General features: G+C 35.7%; 1 protein-coding gene across 2 annotated transcripts in view; it reads left to right on the top strand.

Moving 5' to 3' along the window:
* The window catches only part of LRRC7 (leucine rich repeat containing 7), a 384748-nt gene that overhangs the window by 339836 nt on the left and 18308 nt on the right, over positions 1–26604 (top strand). For both annotated transcript variants that reach the window (XM_061186459.1, XM_061186458.1), the window contains one exon: positions 12198–12290. In XM_061186459.1, coding sequence (XP_061042442.1) covers positions 12198–12290 — 93 coding nt within the window. The remainder of the gene's footprint in view (positions 1–12197; positions 12291–26604) is intronic.

The raw sequence follows: 26604 nt of genomic DNA, 5'->3' as shown, positions 1-26604 counted from the left end.
TTTTAAACATTTTCATAATTCCAAAAAGAAACCTTGTACCCATTAGCGGTCATTTTCCATACTCCCTGCCCTCTATTCTGCCCCCAGCCCTAGACAATCATTCATCTACATTGTATCTCTATACATTTGTCTATTCTGGACATTTCATATAAATGAGATCATATGACATATGAGGTTTTTTGTGACTGGCTAATTTTAATTAGCATAATGTGCTTAGTGTAGCACGTATCAGTAATTCATTCCTTTTTACTGCCAAATAATATTCCATTACATGGCTATACCATATATTGCTTATGCATTCATCAGGTGACAGACATTTGCGTTCTTTCCACTTTTTGAGCATTCATGTACAAATTTGTGTGTGAAGGTACATTTTTATTGTGCTTGGGTAGTTACCTAGGAATGAACTTGCTGGGTTATATGGTAATTATGTTTACCAATTTTAAGGAGCTTCTAAACTCTTTTCTAAAGTGTCTGCCACATTTTACTCCCACCAGCAATGAATGAGTGTTCTAATTTCTCCACATCCTCACCAATATTTGTTATTGTCTTTCTTTTTTATTATAGCCATCTTGTGAAGTATTGATAGTATCTCACTGTGTTTTTAATCTACATTTCTCTCATAACTAATGATGTTGAGTATCTTTTCATGTGTTTATTAGTCATTCATATATCTTCTTTGGGTAAATGTCTATTAAAATTCTTTGCCCATTTTTTAATTAGGTTATTTGAACTGTAACTGTCGTTCATATATTCCAGATACAAAATATTTTCTCCCATTCTGTGGGTTGTCTTTTCACTGTCTTGATGGTCTCTTTAAGGCACCAAAGTTTTTAATTTTGATAAAGTCAGTCATCTCCTTTATAACATTTGGTTTCATATCTAAGAAATCATTGCTTAACTCAAGATGATGGAGATTTACTTGTATTTTCTTCCTAAAGGTTTATAGTTTTAGCTCTTGCACTTCAGTCCCTGATTTATTTTGCATTAATTTTTGTGTATGGTGTGAGGTAGAGGTAAAAATCATTATTTTTCATGTAGATATCCAGTTGTCCCTATACCATTTGTTTAAAAAATTATTCTTTCCTCATTGAATTATCTGAGACCTTTTGTTGAAAATCAAATGACCACAAATGTTAGGGTTTATATCTTGATTCTCCATTCTATTTCACTGATCTATATGTCTGTCCATATGCCGTCTTGTTGTTCTTTGACTTTACAAAGATCCATCTGTCTTCAGGGCATTTAAAATTGCTGTTCTCCCTGCCTGGAATAGTTTTCCCATTTTTCTTATTGTCTGTTGCTTGATCCTTTACCTCATTCACATTTCTGCTCAAATGTCACATCCTCAGAGAGGCCTTTCTTAGCTACTCCAACTAAAATAGCTCCTCACTCCTATTCCATCAAACTGTACTTACTTTCCTGCTTTATTTTTTTTCACAGCTCATATCACTATCTGAAATTATTTCCTGTTCACATGTTTAATATCTGTCTTCCCCATTAGAATGTAAGTTCCATGAGGGCAAGGATTTTTTGTCTGTCTGATAAGGTGCCTAGCACTTAGTAGAAAATCAATAAATATTTGTGGCATAAAGGCATGAATCATGATTTCTACAACCATTTTCATTTTCTAAGTTACAGCGGTTTTTCCAAGCAGTTAATTATATAATTGGAGCACTTCTTTGAATAACTGGCATATCTTTGAAAAACTCATCACATGTTTTAAGAAAGAGTCATCATACACTTTTGACAGTGAATAATTGAGAGTATCTTTTGTCACACATGCATATTACCAATTTATTTATTCAACCAAAAGTTAATTGAGTGCTAACTATGTGCCAGCCACTGTTCTAGATAGTCAATGAAGAGATAACATAATAGACATTCAGAGGTGATTCAGATGTCCTACTTGATTAAATCTCCATGCGGAATGTGGATGTCTCTTCACCAGACCTTCTCTATGTTGATACTCTCAGGGTTCAAACCTGGAAATGGTCTCAGAGGTGAAACATTTTTAGTTACAAGGTCCTTTCTTGATGCTTCAGCAATTAACAGTCCTTAAATAGATCAAAAATTTACCTTGAATTTCTTACAGTACAGAATATTTGAAGTTCTGCTCACTTCATTTCCCAAAAGAATTTTCTAACAAGTGTATAATTTGTTTTCTTTTTAAAATAAAAGATAAATCAATTCTTTTATATCTACAAATAAGCAAGTTTCTTCTCAATTTTTTTTAGTCAACTATGCCTCTTGATTATGAGTGACTCAACCTAATAAGACTTAAGCCAAAGAAGAATGTTTAAACTCATATCAGCTGGAACTCCAGGGATGGGGGAAGATTCAGATAAGGATTAATGCTAGGCTCAGAGGAAATCATGACTTCTCTCTCTGTGGGCTGGTTCCTGTGCCAAAAAGGCTTTCCCCTCGTGATAGAAAGATAGCTCAAGAGCTCCAGACTCTCTCAGACTTAAAACAAGCAAGAAAGAGCAAGATTCTCTTTCCTGAAAATCCTAATAGACATCTCATTACTCCTATTTGATCAGGTGACCTGCTCATGCTATAATAAATCATATTTTTAGGGGATCCAGTGCTTTGTTTTAGGGCTAGATAACATGATTCACTGAAAGCATACAGGCTGAGAATAAAGAATTGGGTGGTTTTCAAAGAGAATTTGAGGTTATAACTGCCAGACAAAGAATGAATGGATCTTGAGCAGCAAAAGCAGCAGGTATCCACTAAAAGCTTCATAACACGTACTGCTAGGAAAAAGAATGGTCACTAGAACAAAGCATAGGAAGCACGTTAATTACAGCATCACCAGGTATCTTTCTGCAATGCAGTTCTCTAATCCTGAATTACACCTCACGCACACGTGCACACACACACACACACACACACACCTATTTCCTTTGTTATCGCTACTAGGTTTTAGAGCATTGCAAGACCAAATGAGATCACTGCCTTCCAGAGATTATACATTATGACTTCACAGAGCCTCAGTGCTACATTACAATCCATTTTGTCATGGGCCTCTCCAAGTTATGACCCAGTATTTTAATTAGAGCAAGATCAACACAAACCAGAAATATCAAGTAGTCAAAGGATGGAAGCGGACTCTGAAAGAAGCAAATGCACCATTTACTGCCAAACTGTTGCTGTTATCTTCAGCCAGCAATTTCACTCATTGATATCAATAACTTAATAAAAAATAGAAAAGCTGATTTTCATTGAATAAGCTATTAGCCTCCTAGATCTGACCGTTTTCTAGAACACTGCATTTCCTCTTTGCTAAACCCCTTTAGTTTCAGACTGTTTCTTGGCTGTGAGGCATTCCCTGCTCTTACATTTTATGGCCCCTTTGGGCCTTAGCAGACAAGTGGAACTCCTTCTACGTGAGATGAATCCTCTGTCTGACATGCTTTATGGAACACAGCAGTCCCAACACAACCTATTAGCCATACCATAGCGTGCCCAAGGGGAGTCTAGCTTCAGATCAGAATATGTGGTTGTTCATCACATTTATAAAACCACAGTGTCATCTTTATTATTTCTATTATTAAAAAATATATTGAAGCAGTTCTTCAGATACTTGGCACATATGAAGTTTGTTTTCCTAAGATTTTTTTAGTGCCTTCCAGATTGACAATAATATAAAATAGATATAGTCACTACCTTGAAAGAGAATGACTAGAAAGTACCCTCAGCAATTTACTCTGTAAATAAAATCTGTTGCATATGTTTCCTTTCAGTTTTTATAGTGGCCTGGAGAAAGCCCAAAGTGTACACCTTCCACATATTATGTTATACAATATAAAATTTTCACATTAGAAAGATATAACCCAAATTTTAAATAATTTAATTGGAAATGCACAGATATATGGGAAAATGCAAAGGTAAAATGTTTAAATAGTAGTAGTTCCTTTCTTCTCATTTTCTAATTAACCACTAATAACAAAAAAAAGGACTACAAGGTGAACTGGTGTGATGAATAAAGCTAAAGTATTCCTTCGAGCTAATCAAGCTATTATATGTTCAGATCCACAGACTGTGAGCCATATAACTACAAAACTATTAGAAACTGTAGTTTCTACCACCCTATGATAACTAGTTTTAATAAATCCAGATCAATTAAAGGAAAAGTTGTAATTAAACCAATCTTTAAAATAAAATTTAGGAGAGTATTTATGGTAATTGCAGTTACTCATCATTTAGAAACTGTTCATTAATGACTCTACCATAAAAATTACATTAGTGGATAGTTTTTTGTCCTTGTGTTGCAAGTGAACTATGTAATAAACATTATATTTACTATTAAAGAATATGACTGAATTAAGGATAGTCCTATTAAATGGCCAAACCTAATTGATCCAGCTCCCATCGACTCACAATATATGCTAATTAAGTCAGGAATAGGACTCAAGTTTGCCTTGAACTATCTAAGAGGTAAGTATTGAAGGTACCTTAAAAATAAAGATGTAGAGAACATTTGGGGCATTTGCATTTTCCCATAAGGAAATTAATAGGCTAAGCAATGTTGCTGGGGAAAACATTGAGCTACTTAAAAAAGCAAATGTTTCCAATCATCTTTAAGAACATTTCCAATATATATTTATATAAATACAAAATATATGCTAATGTATTTCTTTAGATTTTTTTCTTAACTCTTAATTGATAATCTTTTGCCTGCTAATCTCTGGTAATACTTGGTTCACCCTAGTTCCAGTACTCATTCTGTACTTAAAAGTTATAAAAGTTGTTTTTTTTTCCCTTTGTGTAACCAAAGTGTATGCTACCTCTGGGGTGCCAAGTCTTTCAGTTATCTGGGGTCACCCCGTCCCACTTTACATGGAAAACTAGCATTTTCCCCACAGCCCACACATATACATCCCCAGCTCAGGATCATCAAGAATTCCTAGGTTTATTATGGTTTCTCTAGGTCATTCCTGACACTGATTTCCCTTCTGTTGAATTCTTGATCTACGTTCCTTGTATCAATTCTTTTTTTTTTTTTTTTGGCCACGCCATGTGGCATGCAGGATCCTAGTTCCCCAACCAGGGATCAAACCCGTGCCCCCTGAAGTGGAAGCACAGAGTCCCAACCACTGGACCGCCAGGGAAGTCCCTGTATCAATTCTTATAATAGCTGTTATCTTTACTCCAACCTTACCCCAAGGTGGACCTACTCCTAATGCCATCATTTCCCAACAGTACTGCAAAGCATAAGGCTCTGATGTTTAACAGATCTCATTGATGATTTGGGGTTTGGGGAGGTAATAGAGCACAGAATACTGGAATATTAGCCTTCACAGTCCTAAATATTTATTGACTCTTCCCTGTCACAATTTCTCCATATTTTTGACCTCTCTCTTTCTCACAGTGTTTTCCTCTTTCCTCTAACACTTGTAACTGCCTCTTCAGGAGCTGCTGCCAAAATCCAAAACTCTTTTTACTGAGTATTTCTTCTTTTGTTTCACCTTCACTCTAACTGTGGATAATACTTCTCCCCTTTCTCAAACTATTGGGTTGGCCAAAAAGTTCATTTGGGTTTTTCTGTTAAGATCTTATGGAAAAACCAAATGAACTTTTTGGCCAACCCAATAAAACCCCTGCTATGTCTAAACAATAGAATTACCTACCGAGAAGATGAAATATTCTGCTCTCCTAGAAAGCAGTAACAACTGATTTAAATTAAATAGCCATCGGGGGACCTTCAAGATGTCAGAGGAGTAAGAGGTGGAGATCACCTTCCTTCCCACAAATATATCAAAAATACAACTACATGTGGAACCACTCCTACAGAACACCTACTGAACACTGGCAGAAGACCTCAGACCTCAAAAGGCAAGAAAATCCCCACGTACCTGGCCATGTGGCTGACAGGGTCTTGGTGCTCTGGTCGGATGTCAGGCCTGAGCCTCTAAGGTGGGAGAGCCAAGTTCAGAATATTGGACCACCAGAGACCTCCCAGCCCCATGTAATATCAATCGGTGAGAGCTCTCCCAGAGATCTCTGTCTCAACGTAAGACCCAGCTCCACCCAATGGCCAGCAAGCTCCAGTGCTGAATGCCCCATGCCAAACAACTGGCAAGACAGGAACACAACCCCACCCATTAGCAGAAAAGGTTGCCTAAAATGATACTAAGTTCACAGACACCCCAAAACACACCACCAGATGCAGCCCTACCCACCAGAAAGACATGATCCAGCCCCACCTACCTGAACACAGGCACCAGTCCCCTACACCAGGAAGCCCACACAAGTCACTGAACCAAACCTCACCCACTGGGGGCAGACACCAAAAACAATGGGAATTACGAACCTGCAGCCTGTAAAAAGGAGATCCCAAACACAGTAAGTTAAACAAAATGAGAAGACAGAGAAACATGCAGCAGATGAAGGAACAAGGTAAAACCCCACCAGACCAAACAAATGAAGAGGAAATAAACAGTCTACCTGAAAAAAAATTCAGATTAATGATAGTAAAGACGATCCAAAGTCTTGGAAATAGAATGGAGAAAATACAAGAAATGATTAAGAAGGACCTAGAAGAACTAAAGAGCAAACAAACAATGATGAACAACACAATAAATGAAATTAAAAACGCTCTAGAAGGAATCAATAGCAGAATAACTGAAGCAGAAGAAAGGATAAGTGACCTGAAAGAAAAAATATTGGAAATAACTACCATAAACGCACCAACATTTGAATTATAGAGGTCCCAGAAGAAGAAGAGGGAAAGAAAGTTTCTGAGAAAATATTTGAGGAGATTATTGTTGAAAACTTCCCTAACATGGGAAAGGAAATAGTCAATCAAGTCCAGGAAGTGCAGAGTCCCATACAGGATAAATCCAAGGAGAAACACGCCAAGACACATATTAATCAAACTATCAAAAATTAAAAACAAAGAAAAAATATTAAAAGCAGCACGGGAAAAGCAACAAATAACATAGAAGGGAATCCCCATAAGGTTAACAGCTGATCTTTCAGCAGAAACTCTGCAAGCCAGAAGGGAGTGGCAGGACATATTTAAAGTGATGAAAGGGAAAAACCTACAACTAAGATTACTCTACCCAGCAAGGATCTCATTCAGATTCAAGAGAGAAATTAAAAGCTTTACAGACAAGCATAAGTTAAAAGAATTCAGCACCACCAAACCAGCTTTACAACAAATGCTAAAGGAACTTCTCTAGGCAGGAAACACAAGAGAAGGAAAAGACCTACAATAACAAACCCAAAACAATTAAGAAAATGGTAATAGGAACATACATATCAACAATTACCTTAAATGTAAATGGATTAAATGCTCCAACCAAAAGACATAGACTGGCTGAATGGATACAAAAACAAGACCCATATATATGCTGTGTACAAGAGACCCACTTCAGACCTAGGGACACATACAGACTGAAAATGGGGGGATGGAAAAAATATTCCATGAAAATGGAAATCAAAAGAAAACTGGAGTAGCAATTCTCATATCAAACAAAATAGACTTTAAAATAAAGACTCTTACAAGAGACAAAAAACTACACTACATAATGATCAAGGGATCAATCCAAGAAGAAGATATAACAATTGTAAATATGCACCCAACATAGAAGCATCTCAATACATAAGTCAAATGCTAACAGCCATAAAAGGGGAAATCGACAGTAACGCAATCATAGTAGGGGACTTTAACACCCCACTTTCACCAATGGACGGATCATCCAAAATGAAAATAAATAAGGAAACACAAGCTTTAAATGACACATTAGACAAGATGGACTTAATTGATATTTATAGGACATTCCATCCAAAAACAACAGAATACACTTTCATCTCAAGTGCTCATGGAGCATTCTCCAGGATAGATCATATCTTAGGTCCCAAGTCAAGCCTTGGTAAACTTACTAAAATTGAAATCGTATAAAGTATCTTTTCCGACCACAGCACTATGAGACTAGATACTAATTACAGGAAAAAAACTGTAAAAAATACAAACACTAATATGCTACTAAATAACCAAGAAATCACTGAAGAAATCAAAGAGGAAATCAAAAAATACCTAGAAACAAATGACAATGAAAACACGACTACCCAAAACCTATGGGATGCAGCAAAAGCAGTTCTAAGAGGGAAGTTTATAGCAATACATTCCTACCTCAAGAAACAAGAAACATCTCAAATAAACAACCTAACTTACACCTAAAGCAATTAGAGAAGGAAGAACAAAAAAACCCCAAAGTTAGCAGAAGGAAAGAAATCATAAAGATCAGGTCAGAAATAAATGAAAAAGAAAAGAAGGAAATGATAACAAAGATCAATAAAACTAATAGCTGGTTCTTTGAGAAGATAAAGAAAATTGATAAACCATTAGCCAGACTCATCAAGAAAAAAAGGGGGAAGACTCAGATCAACAGAATTAGAAATAAAAATGGAGAAGTAACAACTGGCACTGCAGAAATACAAAGGATCATGAGAGATTAGTACAAGCAACTCTATGCCAATAAAATGGACAACCTGGAAGAAATGGACAAATTCTTAGAAAAAAACAACCTCCCAAGACTGAGCCAGGAAGAAATAGAAAATATAAACAGACCAATCACAAGCACTGAAATTGAAACTGTGATTTAAAATCTTCCAACAAACAAAAGCCCAGGACCAGATGGCTTCACAGGCGAATGCTATCATTTAGAGAAGAGCTAACACCTATCCTTCTCAAACTCTTCCAAAATATAGCAGAGGGAGGAACACTCCCAAACTCATTCTACGAGGCCACTGTCACCCTGATGCCAAAACCAGACAAAGATGTCACATAAAAAGAAAACTACAGGCCAATATCACTGATGAACATAGATGCAAAACTCCTCAACAAAATACTAGCAAACAGAATCCAACAGCACATTAAAAGGATCATACACTATGATCAATTGGGGTTTATCCCAGGAATGCAAGGATTCTTCAATATATGCAAATCAATCAATGTGATACACCATATTAACAAACTGAAGGATAAAAACCATAGGATAATCTCAACAGATGCAGAGAAAGCTTTCAACAAAATTCAACACCCATTTATGATAAAAACTCTCCAGAAAGTAGGCATAGAGGGAATTTACCTCAACATAATAAAGGCCATATATGACAAACCCACAGCCAACATCGTTCTCAATGGTGAAAAACTGAAACCAATTCCTCTAAGATCAGGAACAAGACAAGGTTGCCCACTCTCACCACTATTATTCAACATAGTTTTGGAGGTTTTAGCCATGGCAATCAGAGAAGAAGAAGAAATAAAAGGAATCCAAATCGGAAAAGAAGAAGTAAAGCTGTCACTGTTTGCAAATGATATGATACTATACATAGAGAATCCTAAAGATGCTACCAGAAAGCTACAGAGCTAATCAATGAATTTGGTAAAGCAGCAGGATACAAAATTAATGCACAGAAATCTCTTACATTTGGGCTTCCCTGGTGGCGCAGTGGTTAAGAATCTGCCTACCAATGCACGGGACACGGGTTCAAGCCCTGGCCCGGGAATTCCCACATGCCATGGAGCAAATAAGCCCGTGTGCCACAACTACTGAGCTTGAGCTCTAGGGCCCACAAGCCACAACTTCTGAGCCCATGTGCCACAGCTATTGAAGCCTGTGTGCCTAGAGCCCATGCTCCACAACAAGAGAAGCCACAACAATGAGAAGCCCGCGCACCACAACAAAGAGTAGCCCTGCTCACCACAACTAGAGAAAGCCCGCACACAGCAACGAAGACCCAACACAGCCAAAAATTTAAAAATAAATAAATAACTTTATTAAAAAGAAAAGAAATCTCTTGCATTCCTATACACTAATGACGAAAAATCTGAAAGAGAAACTAAGGAAACACTCCCATTTACCACTGCAACAAAAAGAATAAAATACCTAGGAATAAACCTACCTAAGGAGGCAAAAGACCTGTATGCAGAAAACTATAAGACACTGATGAAAGAAATTAAAGACAATACAAACCATGTTCTTGGATTGGAAGAATAATATTGTGAAAATGACTATACTACCCAAAGCAATCTACAGATTCAATGCAATCCCTATCAAACTACCAATGGCATTTTTCACAGAACTAGAACAAAAAATTTCACAATTTGTGTGGAGACACAAAAGACCCCGAATAGCCAAAGCAATCTTGAGAACGAAAAATGGAGCTGGAGGAATCAGGCTCCCTGACTTCAGACTATACTGCAAAGCTACAGTAATCAAGACACTATGGCACTGGCACAAAAACAGAAATATAGATCAATGGAACAGGATAGAAAGCCCAGAGATAAACCCACACACATATGGTCACCTTGTCTTTGATAAAGGAGGTAAGAATATACAGTGGAGAAAAGACAGCCTCTTCAATAAGTGGTGCTGGGAAAACTGGACAGCTACATGTAAAAGAATGAAATTAGAACACTTCCTAACACCATACAAAAAAATAAACTCCAAATGGATTAAAGACCTAAATGTAAGGCCAGACACTATCAAACTCTTAGAGGAAAACATAGGCAGAACACTCCATGACATAAATCACAGCAAGATCCTTTTTGACCCACCTCCTAGAGAAATGGAAATAAAAACAAAAATAAACAAATGGGACCTAATGAAACTTAAAAGCTTTTGCACAGCAAAGGAAACCATAAACAAGACGAAAAGACAAGCCTCAGAATGGGAGAAAATATTTGCAAATGAAGCAACTGACAAAGGATTAATCTCCAAAATTTACAAGCAGCTCATGCAGCTCAATAACAAAAAAACAAACAACCCAATCCAAAAATGAACAGAAGAACTAAATAGACATTTCTCCAAAGAAGATATACAGATCGCCAACAAACACATTAACGGATGCTCAACATCACTAATCATTAGAGAAATGCAAATCAAAACTACAATGAGGTATCACCTCACACCGGTCAGAATGGCCATCATCAAAAAATCTACAAACAATAAATGTTGGAGAGGGTGTGGAGAAAAGGGAACCCTCTTGCACTGTTGGTGGGAATGTAAATCGATACAGCCACTATGGACAACAGTATGGAGGTTCCTTACAAAACTAAAAAGAGAACTACCATATGACCCAGCAATCCCACTACTGGGCATATACCCAGAGAAAACCATATGTACCACAATGTTCATTGCAGCACTATTTACAATAGCCAGGACATGGAAGAAACCTAAGTGTCCATCAACAGATGAATGGATAAAGAAGATGTGGCACATATATTCAACAGAATATTACTCAGCCATAAAAGGAAACGAAATTGAGTTATTTGTAGTGAGGTGGATGGACCTAGAGTCTGTCATAAAGAGTGAAGTAAGTTAGAAAGAGAAAAACAAATACCGTATGCTAACACATACATATGGAATCTAAAAAACAAAAAATTGGTTCTGACGAACCTAGGGGCAGGACAGGAATAAAGGTGCAGACATAGACAATGGACTTGAGGACACAGGGAGGGGGAAGGGTAAGCTGGAGCGAAGTGAGAGAGTAGCATTGACATATATACACTACCATATGTAAAATAGTTAGCTAATGGGAAGCAGCTGCATAGCACAGGGAGATCAGCTCAGTGCTTTGTGACCCCCTAGAGGGGTGGGCTAGGGAGAGTGGGAGGGAGACAGAAGAGGGAGGGGATATGTGGATATATGTATACATATAGCTGATTCACTTTGTTATACAGCAGAAACTAACACAACATTGTAAAGCAATTATACTCCAATAAAGGTGTGTAAATAATTAATCAACTAATTAATCAAATAGCCATCTTTTCCCTCACTCTACATTTGCAAATTTTCTTTCACTTATTCATACAGTCCTTTCTAATTAGTCAGACTATATGTATGTTTAAAGTAGATAATTAAAATAATGTACAATCTTTTTTTTTAAGGGGTTTTCTAAGTTTTAAAAACTGCTAATTAAAATTTAGTCCTGCACAGGTAACGAATAAATATTTACTCATGTCTGCTTGTTCAGGTAATTTTAAGTTAGTTCCAATTATAACTGATGCTTATAGAAACACTATTTTGTCAGAGTTTATACTGTCTTTTATATACCAAGTTAACATAGGCTAACCCTGAGAACTTAAGTGAAATGTGAATATTTTCTATAGGGATACAGTTATTTGAAGATATTTAGCTTTTATATGTATTTGATTACCTTTTTATATCTTTTTTGCATAGTTTTGTGTGAGAATAGAAAAGAATCCTGGCCTTGGATTTAGTATCAGTGGTGGAATTAGTGGACAAGGAAATCCATTTAAACCTTCTGACAAGGTAAGAATTGAATTTCTTATTAGCAATTTTAATTAGAAAAACACTATATTCTACTGCAGCAAAAAAACTTTTTTCAATTTTTTGGTTTTACTGTGCTTTAATAAGCTAGCTAACTATGAAGCCAATTAGAAACTTTTTCAGCAAAGGGAAAAAAGAATTCACTGCAGTGCTTGACAAATCCTATGAATGAGAAAAAAGAAATTTAAGCATTCTCTTTGATAAGGAAGTTGCTTGTTTTTTGCTTTTTGTTTTGTTCACAGTTGTATATATTTGTAAAGGAAGCTATATAGGCAATTTCTAACAAGTTTTTTCCAAAAGTTTATTTGTGGATCACTGATTTGGGAAAAAGTTTTCTCATAGTAACAGAATGAATAAATAATGATTCAACGCCAGGGCCAGCTGATTGCCATCTCTTTAATCCATCATGTTTGTAAAGTATTTCACTAATAGAATTGTAGAACTGAAAGACCATGGGAAACAAATATTCTGTGAGAAAATCAGTGTTAGCCATGGCAGAGGAATCAGGTCCTCCTCTTATGCTCACCCCTGTCTGTCAAATCATGGGTAAAGGTTCACCACCACTCCCAACTCTAACCTCAAACGTTGCTGAATATCCACCATGCTGCACATGTTCACATCTGGCCTGTCTGATCCCAATGTGGACCACTTGACTTTTTTAAGCAAAAAAATTTACCCTGAGCTATATAACCTGCCTTCTGCCAGCAGGGTTTAATACTCTCAGCTTTTAAACAATTAGTGATTATAATTTGATGATCATTGAAACTGTCTGCTTTTGATCTCATCAAATTTAATTGCATTAAGTGACATCATAAAACTTTGGGATGATGAAGAAAGACAGAAATTAGATATGAATAAAACCTCCTCAGGCTCTCGACTTAACCTTTGAGTCACAAGGTGGTGCGGATCCTTTCAACTTACCACTATTGTAAAAATAAACCACACATCAGTTTCTGATTAAAGACCTATTTCTGAAAAAATTTGGATGCCCCTATTTTGGAGATTTCCATAGCCTTTAATCCCTTATTTTCCTCTACTTCTTCCCAGTCTTTTTGTTTCCTACCATTAGTTATGCCCTCTTCCTTTCCTTTCTGGAGAAGAAGAAAGAAAGAGGTTGGACTATTTGGATGGAAAGGAGTAGAAAGAAATCCCCAGTGGCCATAGATAAGAGTTTCTTTGCTTAACTGATTGGAGCAGGTATTCATATATAAGGAATGTATATGAAGCAGCCCTATATAATTAGGGAAATTCCAGTTAGAAATGTCTGTGTATAAGTAACTACTACATTTCCTTTTTGAAATGATGTTGAGGATAATCATTGATTTAGTAGAATTTAAATATTCATGGCTTAGTAGGACCAAGTGTTTACTGAATTTTAATAAATTATTAATATATCTTAAGACAAAAAGCATGAAAAGTCAAAATTATCAGAAACATATGGTATTTTTTTTTTAACATCTTTATTGAAGTATAATTGCTTTACAATGGTGTGTTACGAAACATATGGTGTTTTTAAAAGCCTCAAATCATTGTCTTATTCATCTTGACCCCTCTTTTTGTCTCTGGTTTTACATCTCTTCCATAAGTTCTTTCAATGAAAAGGTAACAACCTTATCATTCATAAGATAGTTGAAATTCAAAAGACATGTTTTCCTCTCCTATCTCATCAGCAGATATATCTTTTCACTATATTTTTGGAAGGCACAGGGTAATAGATATTTTTCAATTAAAGATGCACAAGTTGCTAAATAGTCAAGATGTCTGAATGCTGTTACTTTTCTGCTTTTATTTTCAACTGAAGGGGATAGCAGGTGTGAGGCTTTCAAATCATTGCCTGTGATTCTTCCACTGTGATGAAATATGAACACTTTATAACTATTAATTTAATTTTTCATTGTAACATTTTGATGACTCTAGTGAGACTGAACTATTGCTATGATCTTATAATTTCTCTTTTGGTTAAATGCAACAGATATAGAGCTTGAATTATATAATCTATCCATTGAAAGATTCCCCTCAAAAGCACTTTTCTTTGCCTGATTACTTTCTAAAACACTTAAAATCTGAAAAGTGAATCTCTATTACAGCAAAATTGATCAGAGTAATTAAAAGTTCCAAATCTACAGAAGACTCAGACTGCTCTTAATTTATTGACCACACCAAACATATGGTAGATACTTAGTTAAAAATGTTGAGGCGATCTAAAGACATTGGCTCTGACAATTTCTATAAGAATTTAATCCACTCACAAAGAAAGGGATTAATCTCGAGGAAATTCAGTTGCATTTTTTTATCCCCAGTGCCCCATTCTTGTAGAGGTTGCATAAAATTTAGAGTAGAATCCAGTGCCTATATCAACCTAAAAATATCAAACAGTAAGAAAATGAAAATGAACTTTAAAAATACTCTTCTCTCCAATGTTGAAGGACAATTTTTTCATAAATTGGCTAATTTACAGCTGTGAGGAGGGGTGAGGAGAACCAAAATAAACAGGTGTTTTAATTCAACCTGGGTCAGAGGTTGATGCTTTCTTTATAAGGAGTTCTAGTCATGCAAAATCTTAAACTTTAATATGATACATACTCCCTTCCAATAAACAAGTCATGGGTTAGAAGCAGTCTTTTGACCATACTATATTATTTTACTTACTGTTCATTAATGTTTAAGTGTTTTGTAATGACACTCAAAATTCTAAGTATCCAAGATATCTGAATGTCTTAGAGTCATTGAAGACTTTCTGTACTGAAGTAGCCAATAGATTTGTTCCATTCTTTTCATTATGATTGCTAGGAACCACTGTCTCAGCCAAATGCCAAGGACTAAAGTGAAATAGCATCCAAACTGATTACCTGGTTTACAGCCATATAGGAAAAGCATGAAGCAGTCATCCCTAAGGGCTGAGAGTATGAAACTGGGACAAAAGTGAGTTGTGTTGTTCAGTCTGGCAGAAGTTCCAATTTAGGTTCTGTGGTAGTGTGAGACTATTGCAGAAAAACTCTTGGTACAGCCCAAAAGTTAGCTGAGGCTTTAGGGAGAATTGAGGATTAAGATATGAAGACTGTTTTGTACCAGACTTTGAGAGCTTAGAACAGCATCTGGTCTTGCAAATTCAACTCTTCTCGAAGACGCCAAGGTAGTCTGATTATGGTCTCCTTAGGTTAAACGGCTGGAGCACGATTAGTCCTGCAGTTCATGTCATTGTCAGAACAGTGTTTAGTAGTTGAACAACCCAACTCACTCATCATGGAGTTCATTATTTTGGGTTCACTGCCAGGTGAAAACTGCTTTTACATACTTGGAAAGAGAACACTGTAGAAATCCAGATGAAAAAGCCTTCATATAATGCTTGCCTTTGCCCTCCCTGTGAAGTGGATGGAGCCATTATCTGGTTTATTATTATAGGGAAACATTGCTGTCAAGATGGCACGATGCTCCAGAGAGATAAAAGATTTTGATCCAACAAATCTGATGATAATAATAAAAGTATAGACTTTTACTGAGTATCTGCAATGTGCTAGTCACTGTATTAGGCTCTTTATATACATGAACTTATCTGATCTTCTTAGCAACTTGTGTTAGTTGAGTATTATTATTCCCCATTTTGTTGAGGCCCAGAGGGGTTAATTAACTTGCCCAAGGTCATTTAGCTGACCTGTGGCAGATAAGATTTGAACTCAAATTGATCTGATTCCAAATCCTTTTCTCTTAACAAGCACTGTGATACGTACCTCTATCTGCAAATAACACTTAGCCGAAGAGCCACATGACAAATTTATACCCTGTAGAGTTGAGACTAACATAATAATCTAATATTGAAAGTGTGACAGAACACTGTAATTAGTTATAGTCTAGATATTTGCTTCAAGTCCTTGGAAGTCAGCATGTATTCTCTATTGAACTTAGATAATTAGAAGCATACTGTATACATTAGATTGCTAAGCATTTATATAACTTTTGGACTAAGGTATTATTACAGTGGAGATCATGCCAATGGAACAAACCACAATAATCTTTCCCTATATTTAAATGTTCATAAAATAATAATTCATGGTTACAAAATTTAAGTAATATACTAATACAGTTTCCACGAGATGTTGTTAGGAAGAAGAGACTGGATTAATGGATGACTGATATCATGTTGTTGTGTGACTTCATAAGGCAGCCCGAGACTCTGAAAATAAATGAATTTTTAATGATGTATTCACACAGTTCATCATTCACGGACTGATATCCCTCCTTGCCTCATTTTAGAAGGAAGGACTAAGCTTCTGGAGTTTAAAGATATTAACAAGAACTCATAGCCTCTTTCTCTATATACTGTAAAGGTACAGCACTGAACAATGCCATGAACAATCACCTAGTCACAGGATCAAAATGGAAGCTGTATTATGAATATCCTCAAATCACTTGATAGCAGGAAATATACATACTATGACATTGGAACCAAAGAATCACTTATTCTCCACAGTTTTATCATAAACACTCATGCTGAGCAGATGCCAGAGAGCCTACCCATATTTCCAATGATTTGGGCAATCGGCATGTAGACACATAAATGATAGAAGAAACAATCCTTTTTGTTCTTTCTTTTTTAATGCCTTAATTTGCCCATGGTACAGGTAAAATCCCAAGCCAAGGAAGAATATTATAGGCATGGCAAATGTAAAATACTATAATCACCAATAAACTCTAAATAAATGTTCTGGAATTTCAGAATAAATTACTATATCTAATTCTACATAAATTCTAAAAAATTGATTCCAGATGCCAAACAGCCTCCCTCCTATTTACATCCCACCTTCCACCCCTAGAAGAAAATTTGTGTGGAGATGAGTATTGCATCAAATAAAAGTTTTTATATGATTAATATTACAAAGAGAAGAAAGGTTAGATGTGCAGATCCAAAGCATTTATTTGACATCTTTACCTGGGGATAACAATACCCAGAGGCATGCTTGGCAGTAGCAAATTCAAAAATGCACAAGAATAATTTTCTGGGTTTGTTCAGCCTCATGACACTGGGTGATTCATAAATAAAAAGTTGCAAAAGATATGCTCTTGACTTATGAAAAAGGTGCATACCCTATGTCTACACCTTGTCATGTATTCTCCATGGATATAAAAATCAGGAATAGCAAACACATTTGTCTAGAACTCCACACAGCATATGATTTATATTTACTACATAAACATTAAACAACATATAATATTTCCTTCATTTTGTACAACTCTTAGACAAAGGTGATTTATTTTATATATCTCTAAATTAATTTTATAATATAATTTATATATCTGTCCCATCTTTAATTCTACTTCAAGCTATTATTATGTAATGCAAAGTAATTTGGAGAATCTATTAGTTATGTGAAAGTAACATTCAGGAGCAAAGAATAGATATAATATAAATATATATAATTTATATATAAAACTGAATTTTTAAAAATAAATAACAAACAAATTATTTTACAACACAATTACTTCAGCTGCATCTTAGTCACACTGAAGTTTGAGGTTCAGAATGCCACTTGGTTGTTTGAGGACTTTAAAAGCAAGAATTTTTTTAATAAAAAATGCATATTTGCCTGTTCTGTTCTGTCTTATATGTTGAAAAAAAACCTGAATCTATTCAGGAATATTGATAGAAATGCAGTCTTTGCAATCTCCTATTAATAGGATTCCTATAGGTATGACCACCTATATGAGGCCTTTTAAGAAGGCATGGCAGTGTGCTTTAGCCAATTGGATAATTTCAATATCAAGACATTATATTATAAAGAAGACATATAAGATTTCAGCTTGTGAAAAGATATAATAAAATATAACTCAACACAGACTTGGTTCTTTAAGAAAATATCATTCCATCATACATATGAAAAAATAAGGCGATTTAAAAGTACCATTTTAAATAAGAACATTGGGACATTTTAATTCAACAATATATTTAGAAAGTCACTAGAACTGAGATTGCTATCACTTTGCGATATTCTTTAACAATCAGTAAAATAATTTTCAATAAAATTAAAGTCCAAGTACATAGCCAGCTATATTAGTTGCTAGAGTTAAATATTATCTATGTTCTGTCTGCTGTATCATTTCAGCCATTTAGCATGGAACAAAATAAGCTAAATAAGGAGACAGAAAATGGTGTTGGAAAGGATTTGAGACTTTTTAAGTTTGTTGCTATTTGATGGAAAAATGTCAGAGACTTCTCAATCAAAATATGAAAGCATTTAAAATTAGTTCATAAATAATATTTTACGTAATAACTAACAAGAATTGACAGGTCCAACAATGAGAGAAAGTTAATTACTGAGGGTCCAAAAGATCTTTGAGAAACCTGTGAAATCTTTCATATTCCATTTATAAAGTTACTACCACAAGTTTTAAGTGCTATTGCAGGGACCTCCGTAGTATTCCTAGTTTCTGCTTGAAAATGTTATAACCAACTAGAATTCTTGAAAATATTGTGAATCCAGATTGATAGAAATAAAACAAAACAAAAATAAATTAAAAAGTAATAACTTCCATGTCTCTGCCTGTAGCAGTATTGTTTAGCTTTTTTAAATTTACCTATATAACATTTGAGATGTATCTCAATAATATGTATTTAATAACAATATTATCCATTTTTCCTCCAATCTAGCCCCAAAGTTGCTCTATGCTTGGGGAGCAGAGGTGCATTTTATCTCCTGGTACTGGGTTCCAAAGAATCACTAGTAAGCAAAATATAGAATCTACATATCCCTTCCAGGCAAGAAGATACTGCAGAGCTTTAATTTTTGTAGTTTATATTTGTCTAAAGCCAAGATGCAGAACCGGAGATGAAGACTTTTGTGCAAGTAGTTAATTGAAGATTTGCTGTCCGGTGAAATCTATATGAGAATAAGGGATGCAGGATAGGGCAGGTGAAGAAAGTAGAACTCCACAAAGATGTGGATCTAGTGGAAACCGGATGGTACAGGGTACAGGGTGCTCTGGAGCATCAGTGGTACCACAGAGTTGTCTCACCTTGAGGAGGGAAACGGCTTTTTGTACCCTGGTATCAGTCATTAACTACATGGGAAGGAGCATAACCTTCCCAGCATTTCCCAGTAAGGAGGCTCCAGGCTGAGGGTAATTTTCAAAAGAAGGGTTAGATGTGAGCTGTCAGCAGCACCTGCAGGATGAGAGCACCAATCTGATAAAGGGAATCTGGGCAGGTCCCCAGAAGTGTCCATTATGCAACTGTGAAAACAATGGATGTTCTTCATCTTTCAGACTAAAAGCACTTTAGTACCAGCAGTTCTGATATGCTCATCTATGAGAAGTACTGCCTGAGTGCTTTCAACCATGGCACCTAACTGGGAGGGATTGCCAGAGCAACTGATACTTCAGTGTGGATCCTGAAATTTGCTGTGTCATAGTTTTTTCAATGAGACCCATTAAATCTGCTTTTAAATACTTGTAATTTTTCTGATTAATTTTTTTCTTAAAAAAAGAAGACTGCTATATTCTACAAATACAGTCTTAGTCTCTCTAAGAGATAGTAATCACTAATTGAGCCAAATCTATGTTCTTTGGCAGCTAAAGAAAGTGGTTTACAAAATGATATTGATCAGAAGAAGCAGGGAAGTTTGGAGTGAACACACTTAGATGGGAAAAAATCTTAGGTAACAATAGGTAAGATCAGAGAAATCGAAGACAACTGAGAAAGAAACCCAAGTAACTGCAAAACACTTTTATTGTGTCATTTTCCTCTTTTGAGTGTGTGAAGAAAATCATGAGAACTCGAAGAGTCGATTCTTAAGTTCTGTAAGTTCCAGCTTAAATCCTTAAATCCTCCCTAAGATCCTTTGAATGAGTTGAAGGAAAACCATAAACAGATGAGAATAGATTTCCAGACACCAAGTTAACCTGAAGGTGCTAGAACTATGCTGGAAAGTTGGACTACTAGATCAGAATTTAGACTGTGTTATTTTAAAATGTATATATATGTATATATAGATATGTGTATATATATTTTTTAAATATATATTGTTAATAAATTCAGAGTTACATTAAGCAGTAAACAAGTAGTAACTGTTTATGATTACTGTATAAGGTACAAAATTACAAATATGCATTTGTTTAATTGCAATCATCCTTACAATATAATTAACATAGCTATACATGATCTTAGTAACCAATTCTATTTTTTAAGTATAATGGAGTAGAAATTATTTCCCATTTTTGAAACCTACTGGATCAAACCCCATTACCATACACAAACCACATTCCCATAACAAGGCACTATCATTTAACCTCCAAGAACATTTATTAATAGAAAATAGGAAGTGTTGGAGTAAACATTAAAGTGATTAAAGAAAAATCATATCTTAAATTTGTGTTTCTCTTTGTTTATTGAGGTATACCAAGGTCTGTGTGTTTATTGAGAGAGAAAAATCATACATTCATCCTATCCTCTACTTAAAAAAAATTGCTTCCACCTTGACTCTGTGACTAATTTAGTAGGATACGTAGACTAAGGTACAAGATTTGCTTATTCCTATACTGCAAGGAGACCCTATGATATGTTGGGTTTTGTATGACTTGCACACACCAGCTGGGGCGGCTTCAGTTCTCTGAAGGTGTCCATCTCTGAGCCATAATGTGAGAGCGGTGAAAGAGACAGAGAATCGAGAACCACTTTTACTTAGGTACCTCCTACTGATTGTGAACTAGGGCATTCTCAACATAATCGACATAATCATCCTTTAAAATCATAATATGTTCTTAGTCTCAGATGTGTACAACTGCAACGTCTTTTTTCTTTAACTTATATCTCTTAAAAAAATTATACAGGTAAGAAATGAAAACACTCTTACTATAAAAATTCAAATAATACAGAAATACAGAGACTAAAAAGTGAGAAAAAAAACCCCTCCCTTTTCACTCTACCCCACACTGCCAATGCACAGCTGTGGCCTAATAGCCACTTTGTCAGTCAATGTATCAGGAATCCACAACTAGAGTGTCCTCTGAACATTTGTCACTGGCCTTTTTGACCTCCTGATTTCACCGCCAGCTCTAAGCAATACTTCTAGTATGGTCTACTCTACATAAAACCATATTTTATCTAAAGGAATCATAGTTTGACTGAATGTAGTTTACAATACAATAATTTTTCACTTTAAAAACCTTATTTTAGCATAAGTGACAAAAAAGCTTTGACTGAATTCTTCACTTTTCAATCCATTATTTTGAAGTGGTGTAGATAGTGTCAAAAAATTTGACAACTGAAGGGGCTTTGAGGAAGACTGCAGGGATGATAATCAGAAAGCTGATTACTGATACTATTTTAGTAGTACCTAGGAAGGAGACGCCACAGCCACCTACAGTTACCCACTCTTGTTTTTAATGGCTTCTACTATTTTATGCTATGTATAAAGCTGAGAAGAGGACTTCCCTGGTGGCGCAGTGGTTAAGAATCCGCCTGCCAATGCAGGGGACACGGGTTCAATCCCTGGTCTGGGAAGATTCCACATGCCATGGAGCAACTAAGCCCGTGCAACACAACTACTGAACCTGCGCTCTAGAGCCCGCGAGCCATAACTACTGAGCCCGCGTACCTAGAGCCCATGCTCCACAACAAGAGAAGCCACCGTAATTAGAAGCCTGCACACAGCAACTAGAGAAAAGCCTGCGCACAGCAACAAAGACCCAATGCAGCCAAAAATTAATTAATTAATTAATTAATTTAAAAGAAGAAAAAAAAAGCTGAGACGAAAAGCCAGTAGGAACTCTGATCGAATCAGTAAGCTGTATGAAGCTCATCAATCCATATATTCACCACCAGTTGAGGTCTCATATTAAATACAGGCTTTAAAGAATTCATAAAATAAAAGAAATGAAAAATATTTCACCTATTTTTCCCAAAGAGGCAAGAAATCTTTAAAGACATTATGTGGAAGAGTGTGATCATTTACTTTTAAATGAAAATATGAAAATCAAATGAAAGAAAATTCTTTTTTTAAGCTTAAGAATTTTACCAAGAAATAAACAGGAAGAAAATGTACGTTCAGTCAACAATACACAGACTCCCAGAGATTTTTAACTGTTATGGAATAATTGCAATACTGCAGCAATCAATAAAAGGAAAATTACAATTATAATTCCTAACAGGAATACCTCAGAGATATTGGGGTTTGTTTCCAGACCACTGCAATAAGATGAATATTGCAATAAAGCAAGTCCCTCGAAATTTTTGGTTTCCCAGTACATTTAAAAGTTATGTTTACACTATATTGTAGTCTATTAAGTGTGCAATAGCATTATGTCTAAAAAAATGTAGATACCTTAATTCAAAAATACTTTATTGCTAAAAATGCTAACCATCATCTAAGTCTTCAGCAAGTCGTAGTAATAACATCAAAGATCACTGATCACAGACCACCATAACAAATAGAATAATAATGAAAAAGTTTGAAATATTGCAAGATTCACCAAAATGTGACACGGAAACATGAAGTGAGCAAACGTTGTTGGAAAAATGGCGCTGATAGACTTGCTTGACAGAAAGTTGCCATAAACCTTCAATTTTAAAACTGCATTGTCTGCAAAGTGCAATAAAGTGAAGCACAGTGAAACAAGGTACACCTGTATAAAGTAATCAAAGCCAAACATAATTTCAACTCTTATATTCAAATTCCCCAAAAGAGAATAGTGCCTGGTGATCAGCACCAAACTATAAAAAAAAAAAAAAATCGATTTTTTAGTAGTCAATTTGTCATTTCTAACAGGAATCTCAGATAAAAGGAAATAAACTGCTTACTTCTTGGTTGTTTTTATCAAGTCATAAGGGCAGTATCTTGAAAACTATATGTTTATATACATTTTTCTTTTTGGCTACTAAACAAATCTTTACAATGACATAAAAGAATGGTGCAAGTGTATTTTTTCTGTTAGGATCACTCCATTACGTTGTTACTAAGATATTTGCAATCACATAGCCAATTTCTATGGGTTTAAATAGTCTCCTGTTGCTCCAATGCATTATTTTTTTTAATAGATCTTTATTGGAGTATAATTGCTTCACAATACTGTGTTAGTTTCTGTTGTACAACAAAGTGAATTAGTCATATGCATACATATATCCCCATATCCCCTCCCCCTTGAGCCTCTCTCCCACCCTCCCTATCCCACCCCTCTAGGTCATCGCAAAGCACCGAGCTGATCTCCCTGTGCTATGCTGCTGCTTCCCACTAGCTACCTATTTTACATACGGTAGTGTATATAAGTCGATGCTACTCTCACTTCACCCCAGCTTCCCCCTCCCCCCCTTGCCATGTCCTCAAGTCCATTCTCTATGTCTATGTCTTTATTCCTGCCCTGCCACTAGGTTCATCAGTACCTTTTTTTTTTTAAGATTCCATATATATGTGTTACCATACGTTATTTGTTTTTCTCTTTCTGACTTACTCTGTATGACAAACTCTAGGACCATCCACCTCACTACAAATAACTCAATTTCGTTTCTTTTTATGGCTGAGTAATATTCCTTGTATATATGTGCCACATCTTCTTTATCCATTCATCTGTTGATGGACATTTAGATTGCTTCCATGTCCTGGCTGTCGTAAATAGTGCCGCAATGAACACTGTGGTACGTCTCTTTTTGAATTATGGTTTTCTCAGGGTATATGCCCAGTAGTGAGATTGCTGGGTCATATGGTAGTTCTATTTTTTACAAATGTAACCAAGTGATTTTTATTTCAATATTTCTTTATTTAAAAATTAATGAAAGAGTTTTGAATTCCTTTAAATATCTGTGCATAAGATTTTTGTGAAATTTTTAGAGGACTTTGGTCAGTTGTATAATTTGTATCTCTGTCTTTTGAGGCTCATATTTTTTAGGTTTCTAAAGCAATTCTTTCTGTTCATTTTTTATGGATTTTACATTTCATTGTTTTGTCAGCTAAAGTTCAGTCATACACTGAATCATCATATGCAGCTGCCAATGCCCTCCTTTTTTTCTCTTTCTCTCCTTTCCTTCCATCTCTCCTTTCCTCCCTCTCCCCTCTCCTTTAGTTTCTAATGGTCATGGGATAAATCTCTTCGCTTGCTGCATATAAATTCCTCAGTTGTTAAGGTAGCAAATTGTTCAAAGCTCAAGATTTGTCTCTCAGCAATTAACCTTAAAATATTTTGTTTTCACACTTTGACTCATTAGAGAGTAAAGCTATTGAAACACCTTTATTCTTGATGTATCTTCTAATAATCACAGGGATTAAGTAAACACAGTCTACTGTGTATGTGTAATGCTGCTTCTATGAGCTGCATCATAGCTTAATATTAACCTTGCTCAATTCATGAAAAGAAATTATTTGCCAATATTTGGCCAAAAAAAAAAAAATTTCCCCTTGCAAGCTATTGAATCTATGTCTGTGTTTGCTATTTTTATGGGTCAGCTTTTTCTCCAGAAACGCTCCTTGAACTTTTATAATTATATGAAAGCATATGATACCATATTCTATAATATATAACCAATGTGTTCTGAATTGTAATTGTAATTGTAATTGTATGCAATTTTTATCTGAGATATGGGCTTCCTAGAAACCAATTTCTTAGCATCAGCTAGAGCCAAGTTTTTTCAGAATTTTAAAGAAAAGCATATTTCACAAATTGAAGTTGTAATTCCCTTAAGACAAGTTCTATATTGGTGTCTACATTTACAATAGCTGAGACTGTCACAGTCATTCACCTTCATCATTAAAAAGCCATATAAAGTTCCTTTCTCCTCTAAAGTTAGAATGTTAAATGTTGGCCTTGTAGACTAACTTTCAAGGAACCTTGAGTCCTTCAAGGTTTATGTCCAGAGGTGCAGAGACTAGGTAACCAATAAGACAAGGTCAGATTTTAACACTGTGAAAAACCTTCCATACTCATCCATTTACAAAATTACTTGTGAAAAGTAAAACTTTTTAAAAACCCATTATGGGTACTTTTGGAAAAACTTCATTTATGACTTATATGAAGACTGGTTTAAAAACTGGGGAAGAAACATGAAATGGCAAAAGGTCAAGCCTATTTGTAGCATCCGGCCAGTGCTCTCCAGATTGGCTTTGGTTCAAACCTATGGGGGTCCCTCTGTGATGCATGAGTCCATTGTGTCTGTGTCTGTCTCAAGCACACCCAGATATTGGTGTCTGATAGGAGAAAAGACTTGCATTCTTTGGAAAGGACTGCAATACTTATCTTGTTGCTCTGTTGTGAGATGCCCTCTAGAGGTGGTGCTAAGGGAAAACCACTGTGCTGTCAAGCCACTAAGGAACATGAGAGCTGGTGATGAGGTGCAAAACATTAGAGAAACACACTCAGAAATGCCATAAGCCAGTAACCAGACTCTAGCAGCCATTGTTACAGAGCTGATGTTGGCTTGGAGCTACCGAAGGAAGTAGCCTCTAAAAGTTATTAAGAACCATCAGAAAGCCCTCTTGTTGGGACCCATGTCCATTATTGAGAGTAAACAATAATTGGAGCCATTATCACTGACAGCCACCACTGGGAAACCACAGATGATACAGGAGAGACTTTCCAGCCCTCTTCCCGTCCCCTTCCCTAAATCAAAGATGCAAATCCTCTTATCTTTTGGGAATTCAAGGTAAAGATAACAAATGTCGGCCTTTCAATGTACTCTAAGACTAAGAGTAATGAAGAATTTTCTGACAGTAAATCTGGTACATTTGGGAGACTCAGAAATCTCTTATTGCAGGCTTTGCTGGAAAGAAAGACCCTGGATTGTAGCTCAACCTTCAGACTTTCAATAATTATAATAACATTTATAGACCCTATACTGAGTACCATCTACTGTTCTAAGTATTTTGTATGTGTTCACTCACTTAATCTAATAACTATGAGGTATAAACCACTATTATAATCATTTTACTGATGAGGAAAAATTAAGTACACAAAAGTTAATTAACTTGCCCAAGGTCACCAATTTATAAATGGTGAACACAGACAGGCTAACTCCAGAACTATGCTCTTATTCACTTCTTACACTATATGGTAGGCAGAAAAAAATGGCCTCCCAAAGCGTGCCACATCCTAATTCCTAGAACCTGTGAATATGTTACATTACAAGGCAAAAGGGACTTTGCAGTTGAGATTAAATTATGGAATTTGAGATGAGGAAGTTATCCTGGATCCAGGTAGGCCTAATCTAATCACATAGGTCCTTAAAAACAGAGAATCTTTCTTGACTGTGGTCAGAGGGAGATGTGAATGTAGGAGAATAGTCAGAGAGATGCACAGTTGCTGGCTTTGAAGATGGAAAAAA

Source organism: Eubalaena glacialis, chromosome 3 (assembly GCF_028564815.1).
Source record: "Eubalaena glacialis isolate mEubGla1 chromosome 3, mEubGla1.1.hap2.+ XY, whole genome shotgun sequence".
In the NCBI taxonomy this organism is placed as follows: Eukaryota; Metazoa; Chordata; class Mammalia; order Artiodactyla; family Balaenidae; genus Eubalaena; species Eubalaena glacialis.
Note: the sequence above shows the minus strand (reverse complement) of the source record. Positions and strands in the feature narration are given on the sequence as shown.